The sequence below is a fragment of the Pseudonaja textilis genome, chromosome 1, assembly GCF_049901715.1.
Source record: "Pseudonaja textilis isolate UNSWEBS1 chromosome 1, rPseTex1.2, whole genome shotgun sequence".
Lineage (NCBI taxonomy): Eukaryota > Metazoa > Chordata > Lepidosauria > Squamata > Elapidae > Pseudonaja > Pseudonaja textilis.
The window spans coordinates 184,503,835-184,522,010 of NC_141990.1; the positions used below are offsets into that span (position 1 = coordinate 184,503,835).

General features: G+C 41.0%; 1 protein-coding gene and 1 long non-coding RNA gene across 3 annotated transcripts in view; one reads left to right on the forward strand and one right to left on the reverse strand.

Annotated features, from left to right (window-relative positions):
- LOC148127961 (uncharacterized) overlaps nt 1-10,341 on the forward strand; it is a 36,060-nt gene extending 25,719 nt beyond the window's left edge. Inside the window, exon 3 of the long non-coding RNA XR_015740748.1 lies at nt 10,264-10,341. This is a non-coding gene — a long non-coding RNA (uncharacterized LOC148127961). The remainder of the gene's footprint in view (nt 1-10,263) is intronic.
- The window catches only part of AGPS (alkylglycerone phosphate synthase), a 62,433-nt gene extending 44,478 nt beyond the window's left edge, over nt 1-17,955 (reverse strand). For both annotated transcript variants that reach the window (XR_015740738.1, XM_026697012.2), the window contains exon 1: nt 17,761-17,955. Coding sequence is in view for 1 of the 2 variants with exons in the window: in XM_026697012.2 (XP_026552797.1) it covers nt 17,761-17,936 (176 nt within the window). In the remaining variant the exon portion in view is untranslated. The remainder of the gene's footprint in view (nt 1-17,760) is intronic.
- Between the last annotated feature and the right edge of the window lie 221 nt (nt 17,956-18,176).

The window sequence follows — 18,176 nt, forward strand, 5'->3', positions numbered from 1 at the left end:
GGGGGCTAAAAACTTTTCATTGTTAATTAAAATACTTTCAACCATTTACAGAAAGCTGATCATTTCAAGTAGCTGAGGGTAAGAGTCATATGTTTAATCAAAAGGTCATTCTAGTTCTGTTACTTAGGAATAGCAATAGGGGAATAAGACATAGGCAAAGGAAACAAATCAACTGTGCCAATCCCATCTCAGCATATTAATAAAACGTTTCCTAGAATATCACTGATTCTAACCATAATAATTGGTTAAGCTGTCTCCTTCTTATCCGTTTTTTTTATTTTAGATGGCAAGGATCAAAACAGGAAGCATCTTTTATAAGAGATTATTCACTAATAATTGGAATACAAAAATGGCATCAGTTCTTTTGCCAAAAGCTCATTTTCATTCACATGAACACTGTGAGGGGATGCATTCTTTTCACAGACACTGGGACACTCACATCAAAAGCAAATAAACATACAGTAACTTAAATGTTAAGTGGGTACCGGGAGATAACAATTTCATTTTCTCTAATATTGTCCATAGAGACATTATATAGCCCAAAACAAGACTACCGATACCAAAATGGTTTTGTAGCAGGCATAATCTCCATATTTTGACTTCATTGAACTAGAAATTTAATTTTTAAAATGTGTTACATTTACTTTACTGTCCAGAAATGAACTTGCCTGTTGCTGAACTATTCTGTGAATATATAAATACAATTTTTAAAAGCCTGTATACTATTAAAGCACCTCTTTAAAAAATAAAAGCCTCCAAACATGATTATTTCAACAGGAGCTAGTTCTCTTCATAGTGATTTCACAGTATGTATCTGCTCTAATGTTAATGAAAAGTATAAATCATTACTCGATTTTGAAAGCAATTTCTAAAAATAATAATTGCTCTGTAATATGTGCTCTCTTTCAGTCAGCTCTCTGCTTTTACTTCTCAAGATCAGACAACATTGACTAGGTGCTGCCACCTGGTGTGATACAGTACAAGCATCTACTGTTTTTTCTACAATATAAAGTTACGCTGAGAACTGATGAATAGACCTGACAGATATACAGTACACAAAAGTTCTGTTAAGATAGCAGCACTTTGCTAAATTTTGCAGATTTTGAAAATAAGGTAAGGCTACTAGATGGGAAACCATCAGAAATGCCCCAGAAGACTAGAAGGGTGAACTATTTTTCACACTGTAGCCAGGAAAATAGCATAGACATGCCCATGAAGTTATTTAAGTCAAGCTCAAGAAGACTTTATTAAACAAAAGTGAACTTTTAAAAAATAAGAATGTTCATTAAATACTGTAGAATATTCCTGACACCGTCAGTTTATACATTAAAACCAAATCTTCTTGCGGAGTGACATTAATCATATCCATCTTGGTATGATAAATAACTGGAAATTACTCACAAAGTTTTTCAAAAAGGATGTGTGTGTGTGTGTGTGTGTGTGTGTGTGTGTGTGTGTCTTTGGTTATTCGGGTTTTCTCCCACGTAAAATTGGGAGTATCTAAGCAACGATTCGATGAAGTCTCATTCATCATCTTCAGGCTTGTGTCTTCAGCTTTGTGCTTCTCGGAGTAATGTGAGCTTGCAGCTGCTTCTTCCTTTTAACTGCTAGTGGGGGTGTGACTTGATTGGGTGAGGGCTTGGCTGTGTTCTGATTGGTTGGGGGTGTTCTCATTGGTTGGGGGTTTGGCTGTGTTCTGATTGGTTGGGGGGTTGGCTTTGTTCCGATTGGCTAGGGGTGTGTTCTGTTCAGGTGGGGGCCAATCAGAACACAGCCAACCCCCCAAACAATCAGAACACACCCCCACCCAATCAAGTCACACCCCCACTAGCAGTTAAAAGGAAGAAGCAACTGCAAGCTCACATTACTCCGAGAAGCACAAAGCCGAAGACAAGCCTGAAGATGATGTATGAGACTTAATCGAAACGTCACCTAGATACTTCCAATTTTATGCGGAAAAAAACCCGAATAACCAAAGATATACATACAAATACCCGCGAAAACCTCAGAAAACATGTATGTATGTATATATGTATGTATGTATGTATGTATGTATGTATGTTCTGTCTCACTTTTCTTCTTTCCCAAAAGATGAAAGAATACAAATTCACACAAACACATGCAGGCAAGCTGGCTCGGACTTCACAGAGTTAATTCTTTGGAACTGATAATATCCTTGGCATTCCAACACCCTCTGCCTGCCAAGTCCGAACTGATAACAAATAAAAATCTACTCACAGAAAATTACAAGGCAGACCACAAAAATCATTCACGAAGGAAATCTGAAGTTCCAGCCGAAAACACACCCACTTTTATCCCCTGTGGGGTGTGGTTCAATGACTCAGCTCACTCTCTGACCCTCCCACGCCTCCTATGTTGCTGCTCACATTTCTCCCTACGACATTGCTTAGTATCAAGCCAACAGCCTTCCTCTTTACTCCCTGTCAGGGGCTGCTCCAATATGCCTTCCTCCTGATTAATCTCAGGCTGTTCCTCTCGGTTGTCTGATGAAACCTGAGGCATTATCAGGGAGGAAGGCATTCCCAGTTCCCTCTCCTCATCTTCCAGGTCTTCCTCTGACAGCATAAGCTCAAGAATCGGGGCCACAACATACATACATATTTCATCTGGGTGCCTGGTTGGGATGAAATCTAGCTTTCTAATAAATGATAGCCATCCATTTACTCAAGAGCCAAGCTGCACTAAAAGCCTCCAATACAGGAACACAATGTCGCCAGCCAATCAAGACAAAAAAAGCCACAAAACAGACAGAAGATATTAGAAACACCAATCAAGCAGAACACAGCAAACTCCAAGACCAAGACTCCCAACCAATCAGGATGAAGAAAAATCCATTCTGGCACAGCAGTAAGCTAGCCCCAAATTTAAAACAGAAAAGTCTGACTCACAGACGAACACAATACAGAAGCCTGATGATGGCAGATGAGATTCTGCCAAAACGTTGCTACAACTTTAAAAGCACAACTATAATGACGTGGGAAAATACCCGAACAAAGCTGAACACATGTAAGTACCCACGAAAACTTAAAACACACACACACACACACACATATATTTGTTTTCGTAGATTTTCATGGGTACAGGTATGTAGGTCTAGGTGTGTTCGGGTCTTTTCCCGTGTAAGATTAAGAGTATCCTGGTGATGTTTTGGCGAGGTCCCACTCGCCATCCTCAGGCTGGTGCTTTCAGCTTCGTGCCAGTGCAAGCAAGCACGCGCGCATGCACACACACACACACACACACACATATATCTTTTTCATATATATATATATATTTATATATGAAAAAGTTGTTTATTATTGATATGCCAAGCAGCCATGATTCAGTCCAAAGGTGACTAGATTTAGGTAGTATGAATTGTAGATATGGAGGTAACAAATTTAGTTTGTAACAATTACATATTTGATATAATATTCTATTACATATGATAATAATATTCTATTACATATGATAATGTGCAGATCTGTTGACTCCTGGTAGATAACAAATACCTTCATACCCTGAACACATGTAAGCTGAACCCTAACCATGTTAAGAAACCACAGAGGAGGAAGGTACACCCCTACCAAATTTGTTATTGCAAACAAAACAGTGGGAGACCCCAGAATCAGATCAATGATATTACTACTTGGACAGTGAAACATCTATATGCAAACAACCAAGCTCAGAGAACACCAAGGACTCTACAGTTCAACCTTGAATTGTCTTCTTTCTTCTACTATTGGAAGATCATTTACCTAGGAAATACGTAAGCACTGTTAATGCTATTATAATTGTAATTATTATTTTTAATGTTACATGCATAATACAATTTCTTACTTTATGATGTTTGTAAGCTACCTAAATTTGTTTCATCAAAGCAACATAGAAACACTTACAATAACTTAGTAAATAATAATGAAGCATCAAAATCTCCTGAAATGCAGAGTTACTCAGGGTTGATGCTCTTGCCACTTCTACAGTATTTAACATTCACATGAAACCATTGGATGAAGTAATTTGCTGATTTTCCAAACTTAGTTCTGGATAGGCTGGCACTTGTCCAAACAAAAACGTTGTGCAATTTGGAGCCCTTTGTACACAACTCATAATTGAAGAGCATGTGGCAGCTGTAGCCAAGAGGGTATCTGCACCAATTCACCTTGTTTGCTAATTGCATCTATTCTTGGATTAACAGGCCCTTCTCAAACTCATGTTCACTCACAGAAGGTAATACAGAAATATTTCCAGAGAAATCTGATAAGAAACTTAATTGGAGGCAGAGATGTACTAAACAAGATATTAAGCAAGCAATTTTAATTTTTTTCTGGCAATTTCTAATGTTTAAAGCAGAACTGATGACATTTCCATACATCAGAGGATAACAGAAATTGCAAAAGACACAACCCCCCCTTTTCCCAAAGACCCACAAGAATAATAAGATTGTAGGAATGTTAATATCATAATGTAGCAATAGCAATAGCATTTAGACTTATATACCGCTTCATAGTGCTTTACAGCCCTCTCTAAGCGGTTTACAGAGTCAGCATATTGCCCCCAACAATTTTGGGTCCGGGTCTTCATTTTACCCACCTCAGAAGGATGGAAGGCTCAATCAACCTTGAGCCTGTGGGATTTGAACTGCCAAACTGCAGGCAGCCGCCAGTCAGCAGAAGTAGCCTGCAGTACTGCATTCTAACCACTGTGCCAGCAAGGCTAAGCTCAGCAATATATTTAGCAATACAGGTAGTCCTCGACATACGACCATAATTGAGCCCAAAATTTCTGTTGCTAAGTTAGACAGTCCAGAGAATTTGCCCCAATTTGTGACCTTTCTTGCCACAGTTCTTAAATGAATCACTGCAGTTGTTAAGTTAGTAACACAATTAAGTGAATCTGGCTTCCCCATTGATTTTGCTTGTCGCAAGGTTACAAAAGGTGATCACATGACTCTGAGACACTGCAACCACCATAAATGTGAGTCAGTTGCCAAGTGTCTAAATTCTGGTCACACAACCATAGGGATCCTGCAACAATAGTGAGTGTGAAAAATGGTCATAAATCACTTTTTTCAGTCCCGTTATAACTTTGAACGGTCACTAAATTAACGATTGTAAGTCTAGGGACTACCTGTATTTCAAAACAAGAGGGGAGGCAAATAAATGTAATGAATGAATGTATGAATGTATGAATGAATGAATGAATGAATAAAAAATACTAGGAAATGTTACAGTCTAGTATTTAGAAAAAATTGAATCAAACACAGAATCCACAAGACTGCATTATTTGCCCATAATTAAATAACAGCCAATTCTTTTTTAATCAGGTAAGTTTTCTTAACAAAACAAACTCATGTTAAATATAAAGACACACCATTCATTTGCAAAGAAAGTATATTACGTCAGATGTCAAAACATGCATTTTTATTAATTTTTTTAGAATGACTGTGTGGCTATCAAATATTTGTGATTATTTTTTAATTTCATTTCTAGATCTAATTCCTCTCCCTCCTCCCCGCTCTTATTTTAGATTTCTTTTGCAATCCCAAATCCTTCTGCCAGATAAAAATGTCAGTTTCCAGAAATGGAAAGCAATAAAGGGGGGGGGGGAGCAATTCTCAAAAATTATCTGAAATTTGAAGGAAATAATGGACTGTTATATAGAAAGCACTGTTTTTCAAGGGAAAAAATGAAAAAGCAGAATATAGGAGGTTCACGCAGAACATTTAGTGGAATGAAATCCGTGTCAAATATTATATTTAGCACCAATTTCTACTTAAGTTTCTGATCCTTTTTAAAAAAAAAACTTTCACGGACTTCTGAAAACAGAAGGTGTTAACTGTTTCCAATCATAAAAAAATTTAGTTTCATATATTAACCATTCTGCAACTTAAAATGGAAATATTGGGCAATATTTCATAAAATTTGGAGGAAGGTTAGAAAAAAATGCAAATGTGTTGAAAAATAACTGCTACCCCAATTTCACACTGTATTTAAATTTTCCCTGTACCTAATATAGCAACCTGAACACCAGCGATGGAGAAAGAACAATATAGGAAATAACTTTAATATCTTATTAATATTCTCCATGACTTCCTTATGCAAGAATAGGGAACCTCTGATCTTTCAAATGTTCTGGTATGATTCTCAGAAACTCTCACTATTCACCAAATTCTGTAAAAATACTGGAAATTGCAGCTTGGTTACAATTACCCAATTACTGGAGTAATCCTATTATTGGATTATCATTCTTTTCTATATATTCTTTAATGTATGCATGGGTTAACAAATCCTTCAAGTATAAATGCAAAAATATTCAGAATTTAATGAGATTTTCAGTAGAGTTCATTAAAATTCAACAATTGATACAATGCCAATTCGAATGAATTTGGTATCTAAAATTAGTGGATTGGGTACAAAACGAAAATATCATACTTGAAGGACACCTGGGTTTAGAGGAGAACGATTAAGCATTAGATCATTGTTTGGATCTCCATCATTTTAACAGGAAAATATTCTGTACCCCCTGGATCTTTTGAAATTTTTGTCATCAAAAGTCAACTTTTGACCTAATATCTTTGATCTTTTGACCTAATCAAGAAGATACTTAGATTGCATTATTGTATGCAGACGGTGTAGTTATTATGTCTATTTTGCAGGTAGCAGAAAGCAAAACACTAGCTCTATTATGTATAAAATAAAAGATAAAAATAAAATAATTCATCAATAAATTATCAGTAAACTAAAGTTTTGTGCAACATCGTAACAGTCACAAATGGCAAATCAATCAAATTGAGCATGGGTGTACCTACAAATATCTTGGGATGCAATTCCATGCTTCTATCTCCTGGAGTGTGCTATTTTTTTTTTTTACTGGATAACTATTGTACAGTATATTTCTACAGCTATCGTAAGATTTTGCCACTCAAACTAAGGGAGTCCCTCAGCTTCTTTATGGCTCTCAAATGTGCTATTTCGCAAAGCTCGGCATCCTTGAAACTAGTCACATTAGAGCCATACAGTTTATTAGAGCTATACAGAACTGATGGTCCCCAAAAGTATCAAAAACGTGTTGCATGCAGACAGGCATAGTCTAGCTGGATGCTACATGATGTTTCTTACTGGCCTTTTGGTTAAAGTTAATCTTACTTATACTGTACTTTTAGCCCTATTAGTACTAGAAATAATTTCAAATCTTTTCAAATCATTTTGGCTTTGAAAAACCTTAGATAAAATTCATCAATTGGCCTTATCTATGGAAAGTCTGTCCTCATTTGGTTTTGACAGTGCTACCGTGTTTCTCAGAAAGTAAGCCCGGGCCTTATTTTGACCCCCGAAAAAACTGTTAGGCCATCTTTTGGGGGGTGACTTAATTTCTCCCCCCACCATGCACCCTGCCTAGAGCGCCCCACGGGCAGCCACGCCTCTCCACCAGCCGCTCCTAACGGCCGATCATGGTGGAGCGTGGAGGGCTCCCTACCCCCACCAAGCGCCTTTGCTGTATATAGAGTATCTTTGGGATTTGCCAGTTTAAGCATTTAAGGGGGTGCTAAGGATCTGTAGGATGATTCCCTTTCTCTTATGTTTGGATTGGAAGGCTCACTCATTTACCCATAGCACTCCCTTAAATGGAAGAAGTAACCACTCCCCACTTCATCTTCATCTCCTTGAAGGATAGAAATATGATGGAAATCCACCTCCTGGGTTTCTCCTGGCAAATCCCAAAGACACTCTTCCCTCTCTCCCTCCTTCTTTCCCTGACAAGCTTCCCAAAGGATTCACCCCAAAGGAGAGGAGTGCATTTAAGGGGGTGAATCCTCCTTTGGGGATTTATCATCACTGAATACATTAAATAATATAATATATTTTAAAACTTTGTACCCTCAAAAAAATGGTGAAAAGAAATTTAATTCTTGCAAACAGCAAAAATCATTTCATAATTTTGTATCAACATTTTCATTACAATTATATAATAGTGCAGTGTTTCATGAACTTTTTATTCTCAGAATCCCTCTTAAATTGAGGTCCTAAAAAAAGCTTTTATTTGTATGGATTACATTCATTGATATTTACTATGTTCAAAATTCATGGAATATTTATTGAATCATGTAAAAATCACAATATTAGACCATTAAATATTAGCATATTTTGATGAAGAAGCCCTATCTTTTAAACAAAGAAAAAATGAGAACAGTGACACCATTTCAAATTTTTGTAAGAATCTTTAATATCTGGCAAATAATTTTTGTTTTTGTGGACCAGTAAGAGACATATTTTAAGAAACACTGTCGCAGTTTATATTGATTTTACAATTTTTGAATAATTTTAATTATGTTTTTGTTAATTCTGATTGGTAGGTTAGCATTACAAATAATTTGTTGTCTGTCTGTCTGTCTCTCTCTCTCTCCCACACACACGTCCCAATCCCTGCAGTAACCCATTATAGTGTAAGGGCTGAAGCTGGTAAAGCATAAACAAGTGGATCTCAGGACAGGTATAATTATTACATAAACACACAATAAATATTCATTAACTCAGGGAAACAGGAGGAATATGCAAACCCTAGCGCTGACAAACAGAATTTCATTCCCGTATTTGAGTGTCTAGCTATGCAGTTTCCAAAGCTACCATTGTTATATTACTATGTGCAGTGTTGTTTCTCGTATGTAAAGATACTGTCACGGATAATGTGAAATCTGACCAATGGGAATGATTTTATTTTGTTTCCAAAGCACACAAAGCAATGAATCCATTTGCAATTAATCTCAAGAAGACAGAAAAAAAAAAACCTCACACTATCCAAATGTTTTTCTCAAAATCCTGGAAATAAAAATAAATAAATAAATATTAGCTTTATTATTTATTACTAGACTCCAGTTAAGATTATAATGATACAATTGGTAAAACAATATCATTTACATTTAATACAGGTGCAGGTAGTCCTTGAGTTATGGTGGCAATTGAGACTGAATTTCTGTCGCTAAATGATGCTGTCATGAAGTACATGTCAATTGACCATTGACCATAGCAATGACAATCCTTGCTGTGCTCCCACATTATTAAGCCAAGGTCGTGACTCATGAAGCCTCCTCCTTGCAACTTCCTGCCAGCTTCCGATAGCCAAAGGCAGTGGGGAAGCTGGGAAGAAGTTGCAAGTCCCAAGCGGACCATAGGCTGGCAGGCAAGTAAATAGATGCTGCTAGGTGAGAAAGAGAGCAATGGGATGCGGGTAGCTGGGAAGGCATAGGAGGGCTTGGGATAGCTGCCACTGGATGGGAAAGGGAGCACGAGGATGCACAAGTGGCAAATGTGCGTGAATGGCTGGGAACAGTTTGACTGGATGGCGAGGCACAGTGCAATGCAATGAGATTCAGGGAGGGTGTGTGAGTAGGCAAAACTTACTCAAGCAATGTAAAGCTTTCCCTGTAGGCTTCTCCACTGAATTTGCTCTTTGGAAACCGCCAGGGACGGTTACAAATTACGATCATGTACATTGAGATAATATAGCCATTATAAGTGCAGCCCTGTTTTCAAGAGCCCAGATCAAAATCACATGACCACAAGGGTGCAGGAATGGCTGGAGCTTCGAGGACTGGTTGTAACCACTAGTTACTGTTCAGTGCTGTCAATTTTGAACAGTTGTTGAATGAGTGATCATCAAGCAAGATTAACCATTAATTTGTATATACAGATTCTCCCAGATATCATGAAGTACTGTCTCATCATCGTGGGGTGGGAGTGTTCAGGAGTAGGCATGACTGTCATCTCAGCTGACTAGCTAAAGCAAATAGGCCCCTAGATGTTGAAGACAAATAATCACTTTAGTGATAATGGCAAAGGTATCAATTCATGTTGTGCTGGAGAAGGCAATAATAAACTATTCTTGCATTTTACCAAGAAAACCACAAAGATAACCACTGATGATTCAGTTACTGTCATATTTAGCAGCCTATTGTAATTATTGGTGCACTGAGATTTTCCATGCAACAGTGCTACTATAAGATGCACTGGCTGCCAATTATTTTCCAGGTGCAATTCATATTGCTCACCTTTAAAACCCTAAACTAGTCAGGCATTGGATATCTCTGATACTTTTCTCAAAGTTGAGCCGCCTGTCCAGTAAGAACTAGGGAGGGCTTTCTCAGAGACCCACTACTAAGGGAATGCCATTTTCAAGACTCTGGGTTCTTTTTAGTAACAGAAGTCCTCTTTTTGGTCCATTTACTGAGTGATTACTTAAACTACTTTTTCCTTATGTTTTCAGAGAACTGGAAAAGCATGGCTCATCAGAAAGGCAGAAGAGGACAAGTAAGATCACACTATGCTAAAAACTGGCTCATTACACCGATTGGTTTTAGTTATATTGTTGCTCTGTTTTTAATCTTCTAATATTAACAATGTAATTGTAAGAATCTTCAGCGACGAAGCAGCATAAAATACATACGAAATAAGACGTAAAAACATCCAGAAGGTGCACCTTTGCTTCATGATGTCGTTGAACATTATTTCCATATTTTAACCTACCTTCATTTGTTTCCCTTCCTTTAAATTTAGGATAAAGAAACACTTTAGTGTGGTTAAAGGCAATGGGTTAGAAAGCAGGAAACTGCTGTGGTTTGCCCGTGCAGACAGCAGCGGAATCAGACAGTGGGGAAGAACAGGGACCAATCAGGGAGTCTGAAGAGGACTCAGACGAGGGTCCTGCGTCCGATGCAGAGAAGGGGCCGGGATCATCTGGGAGTGGGGTGCTGACTACGGAGCCTCCGGCAACTGGCAGCAGTGGAAGCTGAGGAACAAGGACAGCCTGCTCTCAGTGCACATGTGTGCAGAGCTGCTAGAAGGCAAGAGAAGCTGAGACAAAAGGGGCGACTCGGGAGTAAGGCTTGGAGGTGACAGCCCCTCCCCTAAGGTATAAGGGACAGGCAAAGGTGACAAAACCTTTGTAGGAAGCAAAATTGTTCGTTCTGTTCTGATTAATCCTTGAAGCTCTGTGTGGACTTTGTACTTCGGTTGTTGTTTGTTTTTATAATTCATTTAGCTATTGGCAGCAATTCAAAGGAAAGAAAAGTGGGTGCTTATCTCGAAGGGACTGTTTGGGACTCATTACCGGCTGGGAATGAAAATAATTCCCAGCGTTGAAATAAAACAAGAGTTGTTTTAACTAAGCGTGTGCTTAATTACGGTTTCGGGAAGCCTTGGTCACAATAGAAACCATCACTTCTACTCCGATTTTAAGCCCAAAACTAGCTAGGTGACTTTGGACCAGGAATGTTCTCTCAATCCTAGGAAGACGACGACAGTGGCAAACCACTTCTGAAAATGCAGCCGAGGAAATTGCATGGGCTTGTCTAAGCAGTTGTCAGGAGTCAACACATACACAAAAAGATTGGAAATGTTCTCTCTAGCATTAAGTTGTTTATGCCCTGAATCCTAACAACATCATTTTGGTTTTACTGTAATTCTGTACCTAGGTCAATTAAATTTCCATTCAGAAGAAAACACATTTCAAGAACACCTCAGCAATACTAACTCTTGAATCAGAAGTGGCAATGTCTCTTTGGCAGGAATATCTGCCTTATCTTGCCTCTCCTGCATTAGAAATCAATGAGACACTGCCAGTTCATTGCTGAATAAGAAGCTAAAGTGCCAAGGAATCTAATGACCATTTCACCACTCATAAATTGAACCATTTTTCTTTTTCTCACCATAAAAAAAACGTGATAAGGCAAGGAGAGAGACTGCCTATCTGTATTTTTGCACTCTCCTATTGGTCAGCTGTAGGGAATTCTACTTGTCCTCTGGAAAGATCTGTGCATGATGGGAAAACAACAGTGAGGATACTAGAGATCTTGAGAAAATGTTAAGACTTTGGAGTGTGAAAGATATGCGGTAGTGATATTTTCGGTTATTGTTAAAGCCTTTTGTGTATCATGGTAACTACACAACATATAAGTAGCCCTCAGCTTACAACCACAGTTTGGAGTGGAAATTCTTTCACTAAGTAATGTGGTCATAAAGCATGACATGCCATTGCAGCACTTCCTGTTGCTGTGATGGCTGCTGCTGTTGTTAACCAAGATTGTTCAGTGAGTAATCATCCCAATCCAAGCCACTTAAAGCTTGGTCCCACCCACCCAGGAGAGGGAAGTTGGTAAAGAAAGATATTTCCTTCAACTCCACCCATCATCCTACCTCCCCCTCTGCCAGCTCTATCCTTTTGGTCACCTTATATCCGACCAAAGAGCTGTGGTGGCACAGTGATTAAAATGCAACATTGCAGGATAGTTTTGCCAACTGCCAGGAGTTTGATTCCTTTGATCCTGACCAGCTTAAGGTTGACTCAACCTTCCATCTTTGTGAGGTCCCACCCCTGGTTGGACTCAATAGGCTGACTCTGTAAACTGTTTACAGAGGGCTGTAAAACACTGTGAAGCAGTATACAAGTGCTATTGCTACCCTGTTTCTCCAACAATACGGCCTCCCCCAATAGAAGTCCCAGCATGTTTTATAGGCATGAAATGAAATTAAGCCCCTCCCCCCAAAATAAGGCCTATATTAAAACATGCGAAATGGGGGGGAATGGCGGGGGGGCTTGCCACGCGTGGCCAGCTAGGGCTCCTCCCTGCAACCAGAGCCTGGTGGAGACACTCGGCTTCAGGTGCAGCTTCCCTGGACGGCAGGTCTGGCGGAGAGAGCCCGAAGCCGCCCGTCCTTTCCACCCCTCACCCAACCCGTCCCTGTCACCATGCATCTCCAAACTCACCGGCAGCTCCAAACGCTGCAGCGGCATGGGCATCGGGCAGAGGCGCTCACTCGGCGAGGCTCAGCTCGGAGGAGGTCATGGTGCGGGCTGTCGCCTTGCCTCCCTGTCCATGGATGGGTGGGCGCTATCACTGCCTCTCCCAGTGGCCCCTTCGGGGTCGGGCTGGAGGGACTTGGGAAGGAAGCCAAGCTCGAGTCAGCCCGGTTCTTTCGCTTGGCAGGTGGGTGCGCACCAGCGGCTCGCTTTCCCGGCTCTGCCAACCCCGCCCGGCTCCGGCGCGGCCCTGGTGGGATGAGTGGAGGGTCCGGCGGGGAAGCGCTCGCTGCTCTGGCCAGAACTCTGCCGCCAGGCAGGAGGGCGCACCTGTCAGCTGTGCTGGGTGCCCCAGGCGAAGCTCTTTGCACTCTGCCTGGTGCCAGGCAGGGATGGCGGCTGGGCACTTCTCCTGGGGTGGGCTGATCCTGCGCTGTGGCCCTGGAAGATTCGCCTCCCCATGTGGGGTTGGGCTGCCCTCTTGGGCAGGGCAGGCTTTGTTGTACCGGTAGTAGGGAGTCATTTTTAAAAGAATGGGCTTTGCCTTCGAATGATGCCCGGGAAGGCGGTGACAGGAGCACCTGAAGCCAAGTGTCTCTGCCGGGCTCCGGTTGCAGGAAGGAGCCCTGGCCGGCCCCACATGGCTGCGCCAAATGCTGCATGGCTGCGCCAAACACCACAGTGTTGCTCTAAATGCCGCAGCAGCACAGGGAGAAGGGAAAGCAACCGTGGCGGAAGGTCTCCCGATACAAAGTTCCCCACCAACGCTGAGGTCAACATCCATGCCGTCGCCGCCCACCTGCCCGAGGATGCAAGGGGGTGGAAATTAAGTCACCCCCGAAAAGACGGCCTAGCTGTTTTTTCGGGGCTCAAAAGAAAAAATAAGACCCGGCCTTATTATATGAGAAACACAGTAGTAATATCTGGCCTTGCAGGGCAGCAAGCAACTCCAGAACAATATGACTTTGGGGCTGATTGCCATGTTGTAGCTCTGAAACTGCAAGAAGCCAAAGTCACAGTACAGCATGAAGCTCTTCATAGCAGGAAGCCCAACCTCGGCTCACCCATCAGGGCAGTGTTAAGCAGCTGCCCCTGGAAGCCCCAGAAGTGCAGTGCAAAGCCACCATCACAGCAAGCCCAAAGCACCCCAGCCCAGCCTTCCTTGCTGCCCTGCACCCCAGCTGATTTTCTTCTCGAAAGTCTTCATCTTCTTGATCCTTGTTGCTGCTGAGATGTGCTTGCCCTAGCCCTCCTGTGAATCCATCTTCCTCAGGTCTCCCAAGAAAACCACCATATGCGATCTGGGGGGAAAAGTCTTGTGCAACTGTAGCTGCCTTGTGAAGAGCCAGAGCAGGCAAACTTGGTTAGCAGTGGGAACAAGATAGAGAAGGTCAGCTAGAGCAGCAGAAGCCACAGAGCGTAGAAGGCAAAAAGATCATAGATGTGGGGGAGATAGGCAAAATAAGGAAGTTGAAGGGCTCTTGGAATCATTTTTGTTAGTTTTTATTGTTTTTTATTGTTTGTTTTAAATATGGTTTTACATTGTGTAAGCCGCCTCGAGTCACCATAGGCAAATAGGCAGCAATATAAATAAAATAAATAAAATAAGTGCATGTGGGCTGCCAAGTGCCCAAATTTTGATCACGCGACTGTTGGAGGCACTGTAACAGCCATAACTTTGGGGACCAGCCATAAGTCCCTTCATAACTTCGAATGGTTGCTGAACAAATGGTTATAAGTCAAGGACTACCTGTATAATAAATTATTTTACTGAATCTAATCCTTAATGAAATTTTTCAAGTTATAGATATAGAGACTTTGCAACTCTTCTAACACAACAGGTATGCATTTTTAAAAAAAGGAAAACTGTATTTTTAACTGCATATGTGTGATGAAATATGTGGATGACTATGGGGAACAAAGAGAAGAGATGCTGTCTAGGAAAAAAAAACAGACAAGAGAAGCAGGATCCCTCAGTAGTTTAATTGGCAGAGAAAGAAACCAAGAAGAGACCCATCCGACTGGATCATCAATTAAAGTGGCAGTGGGAAGTTTGTTCTTCTGGATTTGCAAGATTCTATTAATGTGGTTTACAATAAAGAAGAATTAGTTCATCGAGTCAAGTTTCCTGTCTGGTTTATTTGGGAGGGTTGACAATATGCATAAGGACAGCTTACTTGAGAAGTATTGTAGAATATGCATTTCTTGTTGGTGGAATATAGTTAAATGAATTTGGATTATTTTTCCCATTGGTATTTAAAAATGTACATCAAGACAATCAACTTAGTAGCAGCACCAATCTAGACACAGAAGTTAAGCAAAGTTGGCCCTCTTTGATACTTGGATGGAATATTTCCATGGAATCTCAGGAATTTACACTGGATCCGTGATGGCGAACCTATGGCATGGATGCTGGAAGTGGCACGCAGAGCCATCTCTCTGGGCATGCCAGACATCGCCCGTTGCTCTTCCAGGGTCCAGTGCACACATGTGCACCAGCTAGCTGGTCTTTGTGCACACATGTATGCCAGAAACTGGAAGACCAGATGGCTGACGCACATGCACGTACTGGAAACCAGAAGCTCTGCATGCGTGTCTGGGAACTGCTCTTCTGGTTTCCAGAGCTCCTGTGTGCATGCGCCAAGGAGTTGCTCTTCTGGTATCTGGCGCTTCCCCATGTGCATGCTCCCGTTTCACCACCCGGGGGCAAAAAAAATTGCCAACACTGCACTAGATTATGAAGGCAAAGTAACATCCCTGAAAGTAATGGGAAATTATCTCCATGTTGGCACGCAAAACATTATGCAGACATGTCTGTGAAATCATCTGAGTTTTGCTTGACTCAAAGAATATTTTATTTCATGTAAGCTCATTAGTATGCTCCTGAATACATAATTTATAAATATTCTATTTTGGGCATGCAGTCATTTATGATGTACCATTTTTTTGCATACCTTTCCAAAACTTTTTATTATTCTTTCGTCACACACTGAACTCCAAAGGCCTACAGCTCATTAGTTTTTCCAATATGCTCTGCCCAGAACAGCCATTTATTTAAAGAATATGTACATTCATTTCAAAAAGACATCTTTGTTGCCTGTACCCCATCACCACCACAAGTACTGATAGTCCTCGACTTATAATAGTTCATTTAGTGACTATTCAAAGTTACAACGGCACTGAAAAGTTACTTATGACCATTTTTCAGACTTATGTCTGTTGTAGCACTCCCATGCTCATGTGATTTACATTCAGATGCTTGACAATGGCTTCATATTTATGATGATTGTAGCGTCCTGGGGCCATGTGATCATATATTGCGATCTTTTGACAAGCAAGTTAATGGGGAAGGCAGATTCACCCAACCATGTTACTAGTTTAACAACTCCACTTAACAGTGGCAAGAAAACTCATGGGGGAAAACTCATTTAACAAATTTTTTACTGAGCAACATAAATTCTGGGCTCAATTGTGTTGATAAGTCAAGGCCTACATGTATCCTTACTATTTTAGCAAGCTGAACTCTAAACCATCTTGGTTAAATATAACAAATTCCTCAGGGCCAAAGAAGAGAACGAGTTAGAGATCTATCTCTTGACATGTTAGCGAAAGGCAAACATGAGGAAAATCCACAGGCCTATTGGAATGCTTCCAATTCCTTCTGTGGCTCATCCAAAGCTTTGGCTCTTCTTTCAACATTGTGTGTTGCAAACTAATCCACAAAACATTAAAGATTAGAGTGAGCTTTGACCTTAAAGGTGACTATAAATCCAATAAAACAGAATTATTATACTGCTCTTTATAAACTTGCTAAATTTTGCACTTTACACACCTGAATGGATTTATAGTCCTCCTTTCAGAACAATTCAAGATCTTTTTACAATTATTCATAAAATCTTAATACATTTTAAAAAGGAAATATCAAGTCTAAGATTACCTGCCCTGCATAGAAAAATTTTAAATAACTGAAACATGCAAACCTATTACAGACAGCAGTTAAAAAAAAGCAAACATTTATGAACTGTATGTTTATATCTACAATTGAACACATCTAGTACTTTAACCTTTATTGCAAAACATTATAAAGAAAACACAATATAACACCACCGTATCTTTACAAAGATTATAATCTTTCTAAAGATTATCCAAAGTCACATGCAAGAAGATCCAAATTGTCCAGAAGACTTCATCATCACACACACAAAATTACAACTGACAAGCATGATGAAACTAGAATTATAACCTATTTTAGGAATACTAACCAGGTGACTTCCACTGTGCTTCTAACAACATTTTGAGAATATGTCTTTTGTCAGCAGTTCATGACTGAGTAGGAGAGTAGGACATAGTTGTCTCTCAAGTACAACTGTCTCATCCTCCAGTGCCCCAAATTTACCTGACTTTATGCCACCCAAATTAATATCATGCCATGATATTAAGAACTGTAGTGAGGTGCAAACTTACACCCGCATATTCACTGCTGGATTAAGTATGCAAGTATAAGTACTTAAGAATTAAGTATGGAAACTAACCAACTTTATTACTGAACTCAGCGATAGCACTAAAGCTAAGCAAATTTATCAAGCTCCTCAATTTATCAACTCCTCTACAGATACCAACAGGTTTGCCCGCTAGGATTCACCGCGACTTAATAAAAATTTGCCCGCTTTGCAGCTCCACAAAGAAGAGGGTGGGTTTGTTTTTTGTTTTTTAAAGTATTTCCTTTGAATGCTTCAACTATACTTTTAGCGAACCGTCTGCTTAAATATCAGCCAGGGATGAACGCGCGAGGAATCAACCGGCGGCACATTTCAAGCTGACAGGCAGGGCAGGGCAGGGCAGGGCAGGGCGCTTCCCTCCTCTCTCCAGCACCTCTCAATGAAAGGTGTCAGGCCTTTCGGGCAGCCCGCAGCCACCGACGAGAATCCGCAACCGCCGCTTTCGACCACCTTTCCCCTCGCTTACCGTCTCTTGGGGAAGGTGCCCGACTGAGATCCTGGTGGCGTCGCGGCTACTCGCCCTCGGCATTGGCTAGCTGACAGGTCGGCCTCCGAAGCGCTGCGCAAGTGGCCCGAAAGGATTCGCAACCTGCGATGAGCGGCGGACTGGGACCCGCCACCTCCCGGCGCTGCCGCCGCCATTTCACTTCCGTGTTGCGCCGTCAGGCGCCGCTGGGGTTAAAAAGATGCGCGCGGCGTCCAATAGCAGTTATGGGGGGGGGGGTCCCGTAGTGCACCGCGCCTGCGTCTTTCTTTCTGTCTGCCTCGCTTCTCTATCCATTTATAAGCGTGGGGCAAAAAAAAAAAAAAAAAGGAGGGGGATGCTCCGCCCCTATTGGTAGGGCGAATGGAGCTCGCGCCCTCTTCTGAATGGATCCGCCC